Below are 17,879 nucleotides of genomic sequence, written 5' to 3' on the forward strand. Positions count from 1 at the left end.
TTTTCTTTTTTCTTTTAAACCTGTTTTTTTTTTTTTTTTCTTTTTAAACAATTCAAGCCTGATTTTCAATAATTCAAGTCTTGGTTCAGGGCTTTTGTTTGTTCTTATTCTGTTCACTGCTGGACTTCTCTTTTCCAGAGATTTCGCTTGGTGGGCTCCACCTCATTTTTTCCATCTTCGGATGAACTCCCACATCCTTAGATAAGTCTGTCCTGATGAGTTTCCCTAGTCATTCTTCCCTCAGTTACCTCTTCATTCCTGGATTCACTTTACGTTTCTCGACCTTGCCTCATGTCAAGAAGGAAAGAAAAAGCCCATGAAAGCATAATAACTTGCTCTCTAAAAAATTTAGGATGATCATTTTTCTATTTTAATTATAGAATTAAAGAACTGGAAAGGTCATAACGATATCCCTAGCCTTACATATTTGTAATGTGTATGGTAATTTTCCCCGTATCAAAAGCAGGTCCAAAACCTACATCTTCTCTTACAAAGGGGAGAGCTGTTCTTACCATTTGTGCTGAAATTATTACCTGTCAGTTAGATTTCACAAATTCCTTCTCATATCTGCCCTATGGGTTCCCCAAATTAATTCACGTTAAATACCTTTGCTCATTAAACATATTTCTTAGGAGCTCAGTGCCTGACTTTTTAAACCCTAACATCTGAAACAAATATTGATCTTACTACTTTTTTTATAGGGATTTGCTGTTACTAGTGTAGTTTGTAAATTTCATATGATTATGTAAAATTGAAATATGATAAAATATGAAAATTCATTATTATTCATGATGCAAAGGCATAGCAAAATAGGGTAAAATGGTGCTTTAATTTGAAAAAGAGTATATGCCTAAAAAGCCCTTGCAAGCATCAAATTTTGGGGGCAACATTAGGTGGACTTTCTTCCTGTTTCATTGAGAAAAATTAAGACATCAGAATACTTCCACAGACTTGTGACTATACCTACCAATCTGTCAGCACCTGTTCAATCATATGCTACCTTCTTACTCCACTAAATACATTATCTGTGTTCCTGTCTGAAGGCAACCAATCTGTGCTCTGGACTTCAACTCTTTATCACTTACATAAAGGCATCTCTTTTTTCATTTCCCTTACGAATGGATCATTTGCATCAGCAAAGAGGCAGTCTGATATCTTTCATTTTTAAAATAAACTATTCCCTTGATCTCATTTCCTTTATCAAGTACTACTGTTTCGTTGTCTCTTCTTTGTAGCAAAACTTAAGCGATTCTGTAATGCCTGTTTCCCATTTCTCCCTTTCCAATCTCTTTACATCTTTTTCAGGCATACTTCAGGACCTAACACTAAAAATGCTCTTTTCAAGATCACCAGTGACATCTGTGTCACTCATTGAATAGGCTTTCCTCATTTCTCATCTTATGGACTCCATCACTGAATCCAATCTTCCATGACATATTTTCCCTACTTGACCTTGACTCCCAAATTACTACCTCCAGCTCAGGCTTCTCTCCGGAGGCTGAGATCTGGAAACCCAACCTCCTTCATGGCATTTCCTCTTGAATGACTAATAGATTCTTTTCCCACCTCTAAATCTACTCTATTCACAATATTCTATATTTCAGCTGGTGGCATAGTTGGTCTCTCTTTCTCATACCCCCGTTTATCAGGAAATTCTGTTGGCTCTATCTTCAATACATACTCCAAATTCACCCAATTGTGATCTCTTTTGGACCATTTTCTAGTTCCTAGCCACTTACATCTTTCACCTGAATATTTGCAATTCTCACCCACTCTTCTCACTTCCTTCTTGGCATTCTCTGCCCTATTGCTCTATTGTCAACACAACACGCAGAAATATCCTTAAACCCAGAAGTCAGATATTAGCCATACCTTTATTCAATACTCTGAAATGACTCTTGATCTCACTCAGGTTAAAAGCTAAAACCTTTTGCAATACTAACAATCAAGTGGACATAATCTGACTGCCCTCTTATTACTCTCAACTCCTCCCTTATGAATAAACCCTCGCTGACTCCTCTGGTTACTCTGGCATCTCTCTGTTCCTCTTACTGGTCATTTACATTCTTGCTGCAGAGTCTTTATGTAGGCTATTCTCTCTGCCCAAAATACTTTCTCCCAGCCGTCTGCATGACTAACTCACTTTATGCTCCCAGACGGGAAGAACTTCTGTTTTTAATTTAATAATAATATTTAAATAATACATAGACCTGGGCAAGCAAGGCTTCTGGTCTTCATTCCACACTTGGAAATGTCTTCTGTGAAGTTTTCTAGGTTCTCTAGTGTCTGGAACTGGGTAGTGCCTTCTGGTGGGGTACTCCAGCTGGACCTGATTGCATGGGTCTCATCCTTGTTTCCTCCTTTGGGGTGCTCTTTGGCTCTCTGTGCTACCCATGACACCAACCAGATGCCCTAGAAACTCTGGATTCTATACTGTACTCTATGAAGTATCCTAGGTTTTATGCCCAGGACCTTGGTTCCAGGAGGGCATTATGTCAAGCAAGAGGCATTATTCCAACATACAGAGGTTCTGGAGAGAATAAGAAGAGATAGATTCTGGATATGAAGAGGAAGACAGATGTTTACGCATCAGGAAGAATCTTTCTGTGTCTAACTGGACAATAAGCAAATCCAAAGTACCTCTTTCTACCCTGAATTCTAGAATTCTGTCAATAATTCACTATATCTAACACTGACCTGTGAATCTTGTAATATACTTTTGAATCAAACTATTATTATTATTATTGTTATTATTACAGTAAAACCTTGGACTCCAAGTACCTTGTTCTACCAGTGTTCCACAAGATGAGCAAACATTTTTAGGAAATTTTAATTTGATAAACGAGCGATATCTTGCAATATGAGTAGCACGTGACACCAAATATCACATGGTCACAACTGAGCCAACGGTTCTTGAAATTCACTTTGATATACGACAAGTGCTTGGATCATAAACATGTTTCTGGAATGAATTATGCTCACAAATCAAGGTTTTACTCTATTATTATTATTATTTCATAAGAGTATTTACCTAGGCAGGGGTCCTGTAAAAAAATATTTGGCTGCTCTGCGCACCCTAGATGAGACCCTGATTTTAGAGACACCAATTTCTGTGATGAATTAATAACACTTCTGCAAAAGACTGAGAAAGTGCATCTTTGTTGAAATTGATAAACTAATATTAAAATTTGTGTGTATGTGTAGCTATGTTTGAACAGCCTTGGTAATAAAAACAACATGAGAGAAGTAGAAACGGGACTGGATCTTCTACATATCAGAATATACCATAAAGCTCTGCTGTGTAAATATTTTGCTAAAGGCCATTTAATAGAGAATTCTAAAGAACAGAAGAAATGGTCCAGTGGTTAAGCCATCTATCTTTGGAAACTTGGTATAATTTTTGTAATTTAATAAATGATAAAGGTGGAATTTTAAATCGGTGGGTAAGATTGGTCTATTGGATCAATTCTGAAGGGGCAAATTTCTAGTTTCTCTCCCTCTTACCTTGTATCTCCCTCCCCCCCCCCCCCCCCCCATTTCATACATCTCTTTGTACCTGTCTCTATCTCTCTCCTCTGTCTTTTTTGACTTGTACAGTTTCTTTTTTAATTCACAAATTAAATATTTGCACAAATAACATGCTTATTATATTATCTGTCCCTTTCGATCTTCCCACTATTATTTCAGTGTTATCCCACTCAGTTTCTCTAATAGAATCAAATAATAAGGATTAAGCAAAGCGAGGTATGGAATAAAGTAGAAGATGCCAAGTGTGGTTCAAAGAAGGAACCAGGATTCCAGGATTTAATTGCTGGAGTTCTGCTGTTGAGTCATGTGTTTAAAAGATCGTCTCCTCCAGGAGTGTGTTCCTGGTCAGATGGTTCTTCTGGTCGGGAAAAGTCTCTAAAATGTCAGTTAAAAGAAAATAGCACGTGCCCGTTAATACCACAGGTGAAGGTGCTTCTGCACATTCACTTTTCTGGCAAATCACTTCAATTCTGCTTCTTTTTGTCAGATGTGAATAGACATAAAATTCGGTAGGACACAAAAGTGTGTAGAACAACAAACTCCTTGGTATGGACCTTTTTTGAAGGGATCTCATGCGCTAAGTCCAAGTTTCCCTCAAGCTTCAATCCCAGTGCTACATACTCTGAAGGATTAAAGTAAGCAGACCTGTCATTCCTTCTTTTAAAAAACTGTTTATTTATTTATTTTGACAGAGAGAGACAGAGAAAAAGAGACAGAGAGAGGAAGTGCAAACAAGTTGGATCCCAACTGTGCTGACATCAGAGAGCCTGATGCGGGGTTCAAACCCATGAACCGTGAGATCATGACCTGAGCCAAAGTCAACACTTAACCAGCCTTGCCACCCAGGCGCCCCCTGTCATTACTTCGTTTAAAAAAAGTAGAAAGAGAAACATTCCTTTAATCTCTAAAACTTGTTTTTAGTTTTAAAGTCATAACATATATCGCTTAGGTATTCAGACATAAAAAAAGAAGATTTTTGATGAATCCACACAGCTTTGCACATTATTCATAAAATGTGTTATTCCTGAAAAAGCACTTGTTATCTAATCCTAATCCCAACACATTACAGATCCTTATGAATTGATGTGCTTCATCCCAGAACTCAGCTCTTGTATTTAGTAAATACACGGGCATTTTGCTTGAATCCTGCACAGAGATACTATGTTCCATCCCAATATACATAGTTTTCTATTCCTGAATATGAAGGGAAATCAAAGCATCTTCAAATGGGAACCCAGGAGAAGTTAAAAAAAAAAGAAAAAAAAAAACTTTAATTGGTTAGGGACATAAAGGTTTTGCAAGTACCTGCATAAATCAAATCACAGATAACTGTGTCTTGAAAAATCATACTGATGGGAAATTTCCAAACCCTGAGGAAAACTAAGAAGCAATCCTACAGGTTCATAGCCTCTCAGGGAAACTTCTTTAAATCCTAGCTGGAAGTCAAGGAGGAAACTTTTGCTTCTTTATTTTATTTTTTTTTTCCCTGAGGCCATGTTGAAGACTGCTTGAGAAGCAGTGGGGAACACTCTCTACCTCGTCTGCCAGAGACGCTCTTCTTCTGTCTCCTAGATGTAGAAATAAGACTTGGAAACATGCTTCACATTTTGGCCAGCCATTGAATGGACTTTTCTCCATAGAGTATAGGTGATTGCCATCACCAGAATTTTCAAGAAACTGATAAATGGTGAGATTTGTGATTCACATGTGTGCATTTTCAGAGAGAATTTTACTCGTTTTACTGCAGCAGTAAATAATAATCTGGATCAAAAATACAGTGGGTTTAGGAATTAAGGGGGAATAGTTAATCATGGAGTTTTAATCTATTCTTTTAATATGTAATAACCATGTATATTTAAAATTTACATGCAAATGTGATTGATATGCACATATAAGTACATAAAAACATATCTTAAATTTACGGTTTGTAATATAATTATAAAAATCTACCTATAATGACAACCTTACTAATAATTCCTCATATAGTTTTAAATATACATTTCAAAATTGAAACAAGCATTTCTATTATTTTCAGAAAGATTGATGCTAGATTAGTTTTGTTGCAGAATGAATGGGAAGGAAATAGTGGACAATGGGGTTAGTGGGGCGGCACATTCCCAAGGTCACAGCCCCAGGAAATAGTCCACAGCCCAGTTCATGGCCATGAGAGTCCCTGAGCAATCTCTGGTGTACGTCCAGCACATTACAAAGTGTGGCCATCAAGAAAGGATGGACTTTGGAATCTTTGGGAAAGTTTGGGCCCATGATATGGGTATTTATGAAAAGTTTACAATAGTTAAAAATTTTTAGTTTAAGAATCTATGTCATGTTACCATGTTAGTGCCACCTATGCAAATTAATGATACTGGATAGTTAATAAAACTATCCTCATACCCTGTCTCTTTTCTCTGACGGTTAAGGTGATGGAAAATATGGTGATATGGATTTTAAACTTGATTTTTAATTTTAAATTTTATATATTTATGTCTAGATACATATTGAGAATAAAAGTCTATTTTTGAATGATCACTTCTTGATTTTAAAATTTTATTAAAACATCTGTACAAATGGGCAGAGTTATTATACTACTTTTGTTTTTCTCATTTCACATTGATTAGCATTTTATTGACAGCATCCTGCGCTATTTGTAGTAGTTTGATTTACAGAAGCATTTTCCTATTATTGACCATGTTGGATATTTCTAATTTTTCACTATTATAAATGACACATAAATGACTATTATAAATGATATGACATCGTCTTCCATAATAAAAGTTACAACACCTTAATTTAAGCAAAAACTAAATGAGCAAAGGGGAAAAGAGAGAGAGAGGCAAACCAAGAAACAGACTCATAATTATAAAGAACAAAGTGATGGTTACCAGTGGGGAGGTGGATGGGGGGATGGGTGGAACAGGTAAAGGGGATTAAGGAGGGCACTTGTGATGAGCATAGGGCGATATAGGGAGTGTTGAATCACTATACTGAACATCTGAAACTAATATAGCACTGTATGTTAACTAACTAGAATTTAAATAAAACCTAAAAAAAAAAAAAACCAAACAAACCCAAACCCAAACCCAAAATACCTTAGCTAAAATAAAGATTCAGAGGTATTTCAAGCAAAAGAAACTACAGGAACTCATTTGTTTTAACTCCTACCCTTCCTGCAGGTAAATTTATTATTTCTATATTAAAAATGAGCCAAAAAGTAAAGTATTCAGTCTACCGACTTCTGCGCAGTATTCAATAATGCTACCGTGTTCTGATAGCTCATTATAGTATCTTGATACATACTTGATACTTGAGCATTCAGTCTGGAGTATTCACAATGTATCAGATAGTATAAATAAAGTATCAGTTCTTGGGGGAACCCTAGTAGAGCTGGTTGAATAATATGTCCCACACGATATGTCTACCAGAACATGTGAATGTGACCCTATTTGGCGGGGTTGGGGGAGGGTCTTTACAGATGTACTTGAGTTAAGGATCTCATGATGAGACTTATCCAGATGGGCCCTAAATCCAATGGCAAGTATCCCTGTGAGACAGAAAAGGAGAAGACAGAGATACCGAAGTCCCAGACCAAGATGCAGAGGAGAAGGCTGTGTGAAGAGACAGAGGATAAAGTCACGCGAAGTCTAAGACAGAGAGTGAAGCTGTGCGCCTATAAACAAAGAATACTTGGAGCTGGAAGAGGCAAGAATGGATTCTCTCCTAGAGCTTGTGGAGGAAATGCCCTGGTAACACCTTGAATTTTTACTTCTAGCTTCCAGAACGATGAGAAAATACATTTCTGTTGTTTGAAACAAACAGAAAAAGTGACACCACCTTATTTCACTTTTAGAATAATTTTTTTGTTTAGGGTGGGAGTCACTACTATAAGGAATAAAAACATGTTTATGATTCTGGAAATATTTACAAAAATATTTTCCAAATGATTCCATAATGAGAGTTTCCCTGCGATTTTAGAATTAATATAATTTTAAAAACCAACACCTTAAAGACACGTTTTATCTCATCATAGATTAAAGTTTTCAGCTTGCTTTGTGGGTGTAAACACTGCTTAAATATCACTCTGATATCAGTATTTCACATCTTCCTTTTGGATTATACATTGCAAAACATATGCATAATGACTATGTCATTTGACTCTTGTGAGCCATCAGCTTGAACAAGCGTTACTAAATCTATTTTATGGAAGAGGATGCTGAGACTTAGTGGTTTTATTCAATGACACATGGGTGTTCAGCAATGAAGCTGTAATTACTAGTTTTTTGACAGCAGAAACTGAATATTTATTTATATTATTAAAAAATTTTGGGGGTCCCCTGGGTGGCTCAGTCGGTTAAGCATCCTACTTCTGCTCAGGTCATGATCTCGCGGTTTGTGAGCTTGAGCCCCGGGTCGGGCTCTGTGCTTACAGCTCAGTGCCTGGAGCCTGCTTCAGATTCTGTGTCTCCCGCTCTTTCTGCCCCTCCCCTGCTCACGCTCTGTCTCTCTCTCCTTCAAAAATAAATAAACATTACAAAAAAAAAAAAAACCAAAAAACACTGTCATCTCTCTTCTGTCAGTAGCTCTGGGGCTTGTTCTTACCATTTATTGTAATTTTTCTCCTATGATCCTAACTACATAAATGTTGTTATGTGTCTCACCTTTTCTGATTCTCACAAGAATCCCATCAATAGGCATTTTTATATATACCCAGTTACAGAAGTAAAATCAGAGTCTCTGAGAATTTTAAGTGATTTTTTTCCATCACACGATATAACTGAGTAGAACAGCCTGGTCTGTATGAATCTGGAGCTGATGTGCTTCCTCATTTCTTTCCTGCTTTGATTCTGGGATAAGCTGATCACTGCTGGATCATGCATTGATATTCTTTACTTTTTAATAAATGGTTGTTGACTGATCCAATGACCTTCTAGTGTTTGATATTCTTGTCTTCTTAGTGACAGCTTGTAGCCAAATATCAACTTTGCAGCCCAGGCACTATTTAGGAATGTCTAGTATGCTGGAAAAATAATGGAAATAGTAATCTTAAAGTAAGAGACAACAGATATTCGTATACATGGTTGTATATTGGTTAGCGTTATTAACATTGTAAACTGTTTTGATTAGCTCTAAGAGACGTTCATAAAAATCAGCTTATTTTTAATTTTCCCAATAAGACCCATTATTCTTTTATTCACCTGTTTAATAAACATAGATTATGTGTATATGTACATACATATACGTAAGGATGGATAAATTTCTGCTATATGTGCAGGTGAGGACATAATCATTCTTCAAAGCTGTGTCTTGCTATCGAAAATAAAGTCAAAAGTTGGAGGAATCATCTGGATGGCTTATGGAAAAGATTTCTGTGGGTGAAGTGCTTGGGTTTTTAAATGAGAGAGTAGTAATTATGATTGGTAAGGACTGCTTAATCTAAGTGACATTTTTCCTTTTTCCAGTTTGACCCACATCATAATCCTGTGAGATGAGCAGGCAGGTTATGTATGAATATCCCTACTTTACCATAAAGTCATATTCATTAGCAACAGATATACTTTGGCAAGTTGTGCTTAATCAGATTGGAGCACTTTGTATGATTAATTAGCAAGTAATTAATAAAGCCCTAAGATTCTGGCAATATTCACCGTGCTGTTACTGTTCCTTACTTATGTGATTGTTATCAATTTGTACCTGCAAGTAATTGGGTCATTACCTTCTGATTCTACACTCATCTGTGTCCTTCATCAAAGGGCCTCCTTCAAACATGAATAAGGAAATCAGAAGGTTAAAACCTCTACAGGTGGATGAACGTTTGAAAGGCCACCCTGCTCTGTGTTCTTGCTAGAAAAAGAAAGTTCTTACTCCTTTCTGTTGACACAGTGGATAGAGTTGGGGGTTAGTGCCAGAGTTTCTTTGTTAAAATCCCAGACCTAGCATTTGTCATTTGCTAACCTTATCTTGGTAAGCATGAGCTTCCCATCAGTAAAATAGGGAAAAGAACTAACACGGACTGTTTCTTGGGCAGTAGGCCCTGAACAATTGTTTTTCTTGTATTATTTAACTTAGTCATCATGGCAAGACTCTGAAATAGGTACTTTAAAAAAAACAAAAAACGTTTGTTCTTATTTTAAAATGATGAATAAAAAAACCCCTCAACTTAACACATGCATACTTGTTCTGTGTTCACATGGAGCTTTCTCATGTATCTTTCTCTTTTATAAGGAATGAATGAACTCATCTTAAAGGCCAAGTTCATTTCAGATGTTTAAAGAAATATTTGGCGAGTAGCCATGATTTGCAAGGACCTCTTAACCTGGATGTTATTTCTTCTTCTGTTTGCAGATCAGGCAGACTCCTATCAGGGATGGCACGCAAGTCCCCTCGGCTCCCATTCCATCTCATGGTGGACATGATGACCACATTGTCATGGTCCTTTCCTCAGAACCTGGATGTGCTTCAGAACCCTTGCCAACAGTTCACTCCTGGAAGCCATTGCTAAGGGACCCAAGTTGGCAGTTGAGATAAACTATTTCTCTACATGTGGATACCTCCATTCTTACCCCTTATTGGAACTCTGGCTATTTTAAAGTATTTAATACTACCTTTCTCCTCCCCAATTCTGCCTGACCGCTCACAACCACCTTCAACAAACTTTGACTTTTGTGTGAGTCACAGTGACGCCAGAAACATAGAAGATAATTTTTCGTGTGATGCACCAACTTCTTACTGACTGTTGCATTACTGTCCGCTGGTCCGAGACAAATTTTTCTTTCTCATAATTGCAGATTACATATGCTCCTTCTGGCGGCTTTTAGCTTCTCCTTGGAAATCATGCGAAACCAAAGCTTTGTAACTGAGTTCGTCCTCCTGGGGCTTTCGCAGAATCCCAGTGTTCAGAAAATAGTATTTGTTGTATTCTTGTTCAGCTACATTGCAACTGTCGGGGGCAACTTGCTAATTGTGGTGACCGTCAGCAGCAGCCCAGCACTCCTGGGATCCCCCATGTACTTCTTCTTGGCTTTCCTGTCCTTCCTCGATGCTTGCTTCTCCACTGTCATTGCCCCAAAGATGATTGTGGACTCCCTCTATGAGAGGAAAACCATCTCCTTTGGAGGTTGCATGACCCAGCTCTTTGCTGAACACTTCTTTGCTGGCGTGGAAGTGATTGTCCTCACAGCCATGGCCTACGACCGCTATGTGGCCATCTGCAAGCCCCTACGCTACACAACCATTATGAACTGGAGGCTCTGTACCATTCTGATGGGTGTAGCCTGGACAGGGGGTTTTCTGCATTCCATGATACAAATTCTCTTTACTTTCCAGCTTCCCTTCTGCGGCCCCAATGTCATTGATCACTTCATGTGTGATTTGTACCCATTATTGGAGCTTGCCTGCACTGACACTCACATCTTTGGCCTTTTGGTGGTCGCCAATAGTGGGTCTATCTGCATTATAATCTTCTCTCTGTTACTCGTCTCCTATGTTGTCATCTTGCTCTCTCTGAGAACCCATAGTCCTGAAGGGCAGCGGAAAGCCCTCTCCACGTGCGGATCTCACATTGCTATTGTGGTCTTGTTCTTTGTCCCTTGCATATTTGTGTATGCACGACCTCCATCTGCTTTCTCTTTTGACAAAATGGTGGCTATATTTTACACCATCCTAACTCCCTTGCTCAATCCTTTGATTTACACTTTCAGGAACAAGGAAATGAAAAATGCCATAAAGAAAATGTGGAACAGAATAATGGTGGTTTGTAGTGACAAATAAAACATTGAAGTTTACAAAATATTGTAAAGAGTAGAAGAGTCAAATTTTCTAGACTAAGCCTTTGTGTGTTTGGGTCTGTTTGATAGGAGCTAATGTAATGCAATAAAAAAACCCAGTAATATGGGGTCAGGAAAAATGTTTTCACACTTAGATCACTTATCGACTCTGATTTGGTAACTCAATATCTTCATAGTAAAGTAAAAGCGTTGGATATTATGATTACTTAAAATCTTAAAAAAAAAAAAAAGATTGAAGGGAGAAATTACCTATCAGACCTGTTGTCACTTATCCCATGCTTTGGTAAGTCTTTGTGGAGGCATGACAAAAATATCTTAAGAGGTTAGAAACTATTTCAAATGAAAAGAAGTTTATGCGTAGGGCAATGATTTCAGTGATTGAGGAAGAAAACAGTCATGGGTCGAGTGGAAGAGATCAGCGCATTCTCAGAACCTCAGCTATAGGTGTTCCTGTATCATGGGACTATGTTTTGAAAAATAGCAACTTAGATTTCATAGCCCCTCTTTCCTAACCTACTCTTCATCTTTTAACTTTTTTGAGAGAAGTTATTATTTTCTGTTATGCTATATAATCTCTTTCTTTCTTGCTTTCTTTCATCAGCCTTCTCTTATCGACGTATTTAACTTACTATTGAAAGAGAAGTTATTTTCTCATATGCTACATAATCTATTTATTTCTATTTATTTATTTATTTATTTATTTAGTCAGCCTTCTCTTATGGATTATAAACTCAAGTGAGGCAGGGAAATTTTCCCCTCTTCAGCTCATAATGTATCATTAGCATCTAGAACAGTTTGAGGTAAGAGTTCAGTAAATATCTGTTGAATAAGTGAATAAATGAGATATCTTCCCATATTCACATTTAAATATATCTTTAACATTAACACACTAAAGTGTCAAATTTGGCAAAGGAGTGTGGTTATTGCTGATACAAGCTCTTAGCTCTTAATTCTTGACATACATAGAGCATTTAAAATAAATTAGTTCTTAATTCTTGACATACATAGAGCATTTAAAATAAATTCTACATTCTAGCAAATTTCCCCATGTTTAAAATCTAAATATGATGTCTCAAAATTCAAATAGAAAATAAAGCCATTATTCTCTATCCACTTTCTCATTTTCATTCTCTATCCCTTCTTCCGTTCCCTGCAATAATAAGTCTTGCTCTCAGTGATCTGACTTTTATTCATAAAATATTTATGATCCCAATAAAGTCATCTATTGCCTCAAATTTATATTTTATTAGTTGGGTTTATCTAGCCAGAGTTTCTGAATTATCCACTGGAAACCTTACCTTAGTAAGATACAAATTTCAATGAGCAGTTTAAATAATCCTAAGATGAAGCCAGAGGTGACTCAAACTAGTAAAAACCTCAGCTAGCATTTGTTCTGTTTCCACAGTTTCCATGATGGAGTGAGCATAGCCAAGTGCATTCAGCAAACCCTGCCATTGTTTTGACAGGACCTGGAATCCAGATCTCATTTAGTCCTTTGGTCTATAAGGAATTTAATGAGTGCTAAGGGTCAGTTCACTTAGAGATCGAAGAAACTTCAAGAGATCATCGACTTGGCTTCTTGCCTTTGACCGCTTCAAAGATCTCCTTGGAAACTGCCCTCTGCAAAAATTTCCCACCAGCACTGGAGAGCTTAATCCTCCTTCAAATGTAAGGAGTTAAAATGGGGCTTTTTGATTGGGAGGTTTAAGGCAGGGGCTCTTTCATTGCTTGCTCTTGTTTCCCAGCCTAAGAAATCTTATGACATTCCTGTGCACATCATATGAAAATAAAAGAAGTTTAGACTCCTACTTAAGAGATGTGGATTCTAGGCTCATTTCTGTTGCTTCTGTAACCTGTTGCTTCTGTTCTGTAACCTTCATGAGTTATTTCACTTCTCTGGTGCTCAGTTCATGTTTAAGCAGGAGTAATAAAAACACATGAATATTTCTTCTGTGCTTCTGCGAGCCAGGGACTCATTGTTTTCCTATGCTATATATTTTAAGATTTGCAGAAACTTTTTTTTAAAGGTAGGTCTTCATATTACCGTTTAATTTATGGGGCAGCGAAGGCTCTAAGACTTTAAGTGACAGACCAAAAACCTTCCTCAGGATTCTTCTAGTCCTTTTCTAATACAACAAGCCAGGTGTTGGGGTGTGATTTTCTCTCAGACGTTTCTGTGAGACACCAGGCCTTGCTGGTTGCCACTAGACCTTTCAGCAAGAGTTCAAAGCATTGTGAAATCTTTTGTAGTGCTCTCCTACCTCTCTTTCTGTCACCACCCTCTGTCATTCCCCTGTTGCCTGAATGGATCACTTCATCCTCACTGAAGGTGCCTAGTGGACAGTGACGTGCCTGGCAGGTGATTCTAGAGCAGAGTGCTGGGTTGCAACATGATTTGCTTTGTGAAAAGTGTTGTTTTAATGTAATTTATCCCATCTTTAATAGCTTGTAACCATTCACAAGCAACTTTCTCTACGTAAGTGGAAGGACATGAATCTTTAAAAACAAAAAGAAAATACAGAAGACCTATATTCAAAAATTCTTATTCTCATCTTATTCTCTGCATTGACTAAAAAATATAGGTAAGATTAAGAACAGGGGAGAACTGAACACTAATGTTAAAAATAAATAAATAATGATTACCAGTTGACTTTTCCTAAGAGAACATTGGAAATTAAAGAGGTTGAGAAACTTTCTTAAAATCACATAGCAGATAGTGGTGGGGCCAGGGCTCACGTCTGTCTATCTGACATGTATCTATCTGAGCCTTTAAATGACATCAATGACTTTCATGCTTCTAGAAGAGATGAGCTTAAGCAAATCCTATGGAGAAGTGAACAGACTTTCCTAACCTGCAATCATAGTGAGTTGAAGCTAACTAATTGGCCCCAAAGCATACATTTGCCCTTGGACTATCTGAATGAGGTAGCTCATTGGACATCCTTTGGGACTGGGTTAGGAGTAATGGTTTTCCTGGAAGTCTTGAGGCTGAAAGCCTGTCTTAGGCATTTGCAGACTTACGTGGGAATTGTTGTAAATACCTAATAGCATAAGAAGAAAATGCTTACCTCATTTGTATTCTCCAAAAGAAACTCTGGGAAGAGAGGCTGCTTCAGAGGCATTTCTCTCTCAAAATGCAAGAATAAGTTCCTCCATAAAATTTTGAAGGGCTGAATTAAGAAACTTTTCTTTTTCACCACCCCCTCCCTTCCTCCAATATAGACCTTGTTGTTTTTGTCGTAGTGCTTCCGGGGAGGAGCTGTGTCATGTGTGGCCACATGCAGAGTCCCCTTCTTCCATAAACTCTCTCTACCCCATCACCTCTTGTGATAAAAAAAAAAAAAAAAAAAAAAAAAAAAAAACAAGGATAAGTGTCAATGAAGTATGGTGTGCATGTGATATTCAGGCTTCATATGATTCACTTTCTAAGCAAATGGAAGTTGAAGATACAAGAAAATATACTACATTGGAAGTCATCTATTTCCTCTTAAGCAAAGGGGTAAGTTTTCCAGTCTGTCTGAGATGTTTTCTTCATGTTGCGTCTTCAAGACTGATCTGATATCAATACTCAGCGTGTCTTCTAACAAATGATGAAGTTCCTGGACAGTATTTCCACCCATGAAGGGTTGAGGTTGTCCAGGGTTCCTAAGACTTTCCTGGCCTCAGCACAGAGTTATACTGACTTTCAGATAATCTCTGCTTAATGTAGGGGGTGAAGAACGATAAACTGCACCATGGCATTGAGGCCAACTTGGCTGAAGTTTCTACTTTGCAGGTCCTCTGATTTGAAAAGGTTTTTTTTTTTTTTTTTTTTTTTTTTAATTTTTAACGTTTATTTATTTCTGAGACAGGGAGAGACAGAGCATGAACAGGGGAGGGTCAGAGAGAGGGAGACACAGAATATGAAGCAGGCTCCAGGCTCTGAGCTGTCAGCACAGAGCCCGACGCGGGGCTAGAACTCACGGACTGCAAGATCATGACCTGAGCTGAAGTCGGCCGCCCAACCAACTGAGCCACCCAGGCGCCCCCTGATTTGAAAAGTTTTAAGTCAGTGGTGATGTTTCTGGAATGGAGTATAAGATAGGAGTGTCCCTTCTCTACACTTGGGGTTTCAAGAAGCTTGTTAACTCTTGCTCATGACCCAAAACTGCACTCTCTGTCTTTTTTTGGGGGGCAAGTGATAGTGTGGTGGGTCAGGAATAAAGAAGCTAAACTCTCTGATGAAAACTTGGGTGAAATGACCCTCTCCAACATTTTTTTCCTCACCTCTCCTCTATACATCTTTTGAATCTTATCCCCTGTTTCTTCTCTCCCTGATGTCTGCTCATTGTCACTCTCCTCTCTCCTGTTCTCTTTTCTGTCTTTGCCCTTCGCTATAATTCATTTGGATATCTAATTTTCCTTTTGCCATGAAGTTTACAGAACCTGATTTTGGAGTTGGGAGCAGGAATTAAGGTATCAGTTGACATCCTTCCCTGATGGCTCAGGATTTATCTTCTCTTGGATGCAATCTACATGGTGATAGGGATTTGATACATTATATGACCTGGAGGGTGAATGATAGAGAGACTTCCTATCTAGTAGCCTCCCACTCAAGTTCTAGCCTGGTTGTACTCAGTGAAACTTTCTGTATCATACCTGAAACTTTGCACATAGAGTTTTTTGTACATAGGGCAAGTGGCCACACCTACATTGTAGGAAAGTGTGCAGGTCAAATAAAATAACAAAAGTGGAATATCGTATGAATGGTAAGATTATAGAACACGAATAATGTATAATCTAAGATTGCCTTGTTCAGTTGTATATAAATATAAATATATATACATTTTAAATATATTTCTTATTTAATTTTTTTAATGTTTATTTTTGAGAGAGAGAGAGACAATGACCAGGGGAGGGGCAGAGAGAGAGAGGGAGTCACAAAATCCAAAGCAGGCTCTGGGCTCTGAGCTGTCAGCACAGAGCCCGATGTGGGGCTTGAACTCACAAACTGTGAGGTGATGACCTGAGCCTAAGTCTGATGCTCAATCAACTAAGCCACCCAGCCATCCCTATAAATATATATATTTAATAAAGCACATAGTAATATAGGATCTAGGGGTAGAGGTTTATTTATCTGGGAAAACCAAAGGAAGACTTTTGGTACCAATATAATTTGAAACTGGCTAAATTTCAACAGATAAAAGTAAAACTTAAGAATTATGAAGAGAAAATACTGTGCTCCATTACTGTGATATCCTCCCAGATCAGAGAAAAAGTACAGTCCAGGAGTGTTGGAAATGATGACTGAATTCCGTGATAGAACTCTAAGTGGTGGTGTTGATCTCACATAATGCATACATCTTGTCAAGTGCTACTTTCTTGTCTTTATGTCCTCAAATTTTCTTTTTGCTTATTTAAAATAAAACAAATAGAACTACATCACCTGGCTTTCACAGTTGTCTATTATCTGCTCCCAAACTTCTCTGTTACAACCTTTTGATTTAACAAGAGTATAGTTTCTATGGAGATAGTCTCTATGTTGACCTGAAGCAATGCACGTTTCTCCCTTTATGATATTTTACTGACTCTTCTCACATAACTGCTCCTTTCTTCTCAGCCAAGGGCCCTTTTGGTTTTTTTTTTTATCCCTTTTTAGGAATCTAATGTTTCAAAACAAAGTAATAATTAATTTATTTACTTTTTTTATAGCTGTCAAGAGATAATTGGACCTGCCAATCGGAGTTTGTAGTTATAACATCTCTGGTTTATCATAATGCACTAATATTATTTTAGCTGGATGGAAAATAAACTTGAAGTTTTTTAGATGCATAACTTTAGTAGGGGTAAATGAACAGTTTGAGTGAGTAATTTTGAACTATATATTTTACTTAAGGAAAGCCAATATAAACTTATGGAATACTTGAGTTTCAGAGAACCGTATTGGGAACCAGTTTAACATATTTAAAGCAATTACGTCACATCTTTCTCATTTTTGAAACTTCACTGACCAATCAATTTAGAATCTAAGGATCTTTGTACTTTTGGAATCAAAAGTACAAATGCATTCAGCATTATCACATAGAATTGTATATAATTCTTATGTAGTTAATTATCTTATCTAGAAGTGTGTTATCCCTCCAACTTTGTTGTAAAGAGGTTGAGGACATATCTATGCCCTATTACATAGATTGAAGATATGAGTATGTGCTTAGTACATATTGGTGACTGGTTTTATGTTGTTATTAATTCATCGAAGGACTGGTGATTTATCAGAAAGGAAGAGGATCTCAAAACTCATATTAAATTATAGATCATTTCACATCAATATTGAAAGGTACAGAAATATTGTAAGACAGAATAAAGACAAATTGTAGTAATTTCCTAAGCTGAAGTAATAGGTAAAATTATGGCCACCATGAACCTGAATTTGGGGAAATAATTTCTTCTTACAGCATAATCTAACCAAGATACCAAAGAGGTCAGGAATAATTGGTACAAACCAGTGTCCAAATCAAGAAATGTGTTTTTTTCAAGAGAGAGTCTCCAAGTGTATATGTTTTAAAATCATACAAGGTTATTACTTTTCAG

The 17,879-nt window shown here is 37.3% G+C and overlaps 1 protein-coding gene across 1 annotated transcript; it reads left to right on the forward strand.

The window, feature by feature from the left end:
• Nucleotides 1-10,317: 10,317 nt before the first annotated feature.
• On the forward strand, nt 10,318-11,292 carry LOC122199567 (olfactory receptor 4C15-like). Its single transcript, XM_042904716.1, has one exon. It carries the CDS (start codon nt 10,318-10,320, stop codon nt 11,290-11,292), a length of 975 nt encoding a protein of 324 aa, XP_042760650.1.
• The last annotated feature ends 6,587 nt before the right edge of the window (nt 11,293-17,879 follow it).

This window comes from Panthera leo, chromosome D1, assembly GCF_018350215.1.
Source record: "Panthera leo isolate Ple1 chromosome D1, P.leo_Ple1_pat1.1, whole genome shotgun sequence".
Classification (NCBI taxonomy): domain Eukaryota; kingdom Metazoa; phylum Chordata; class Mammalia; order Carnivora; family Felidae; genus Panthera; species Panthera leo.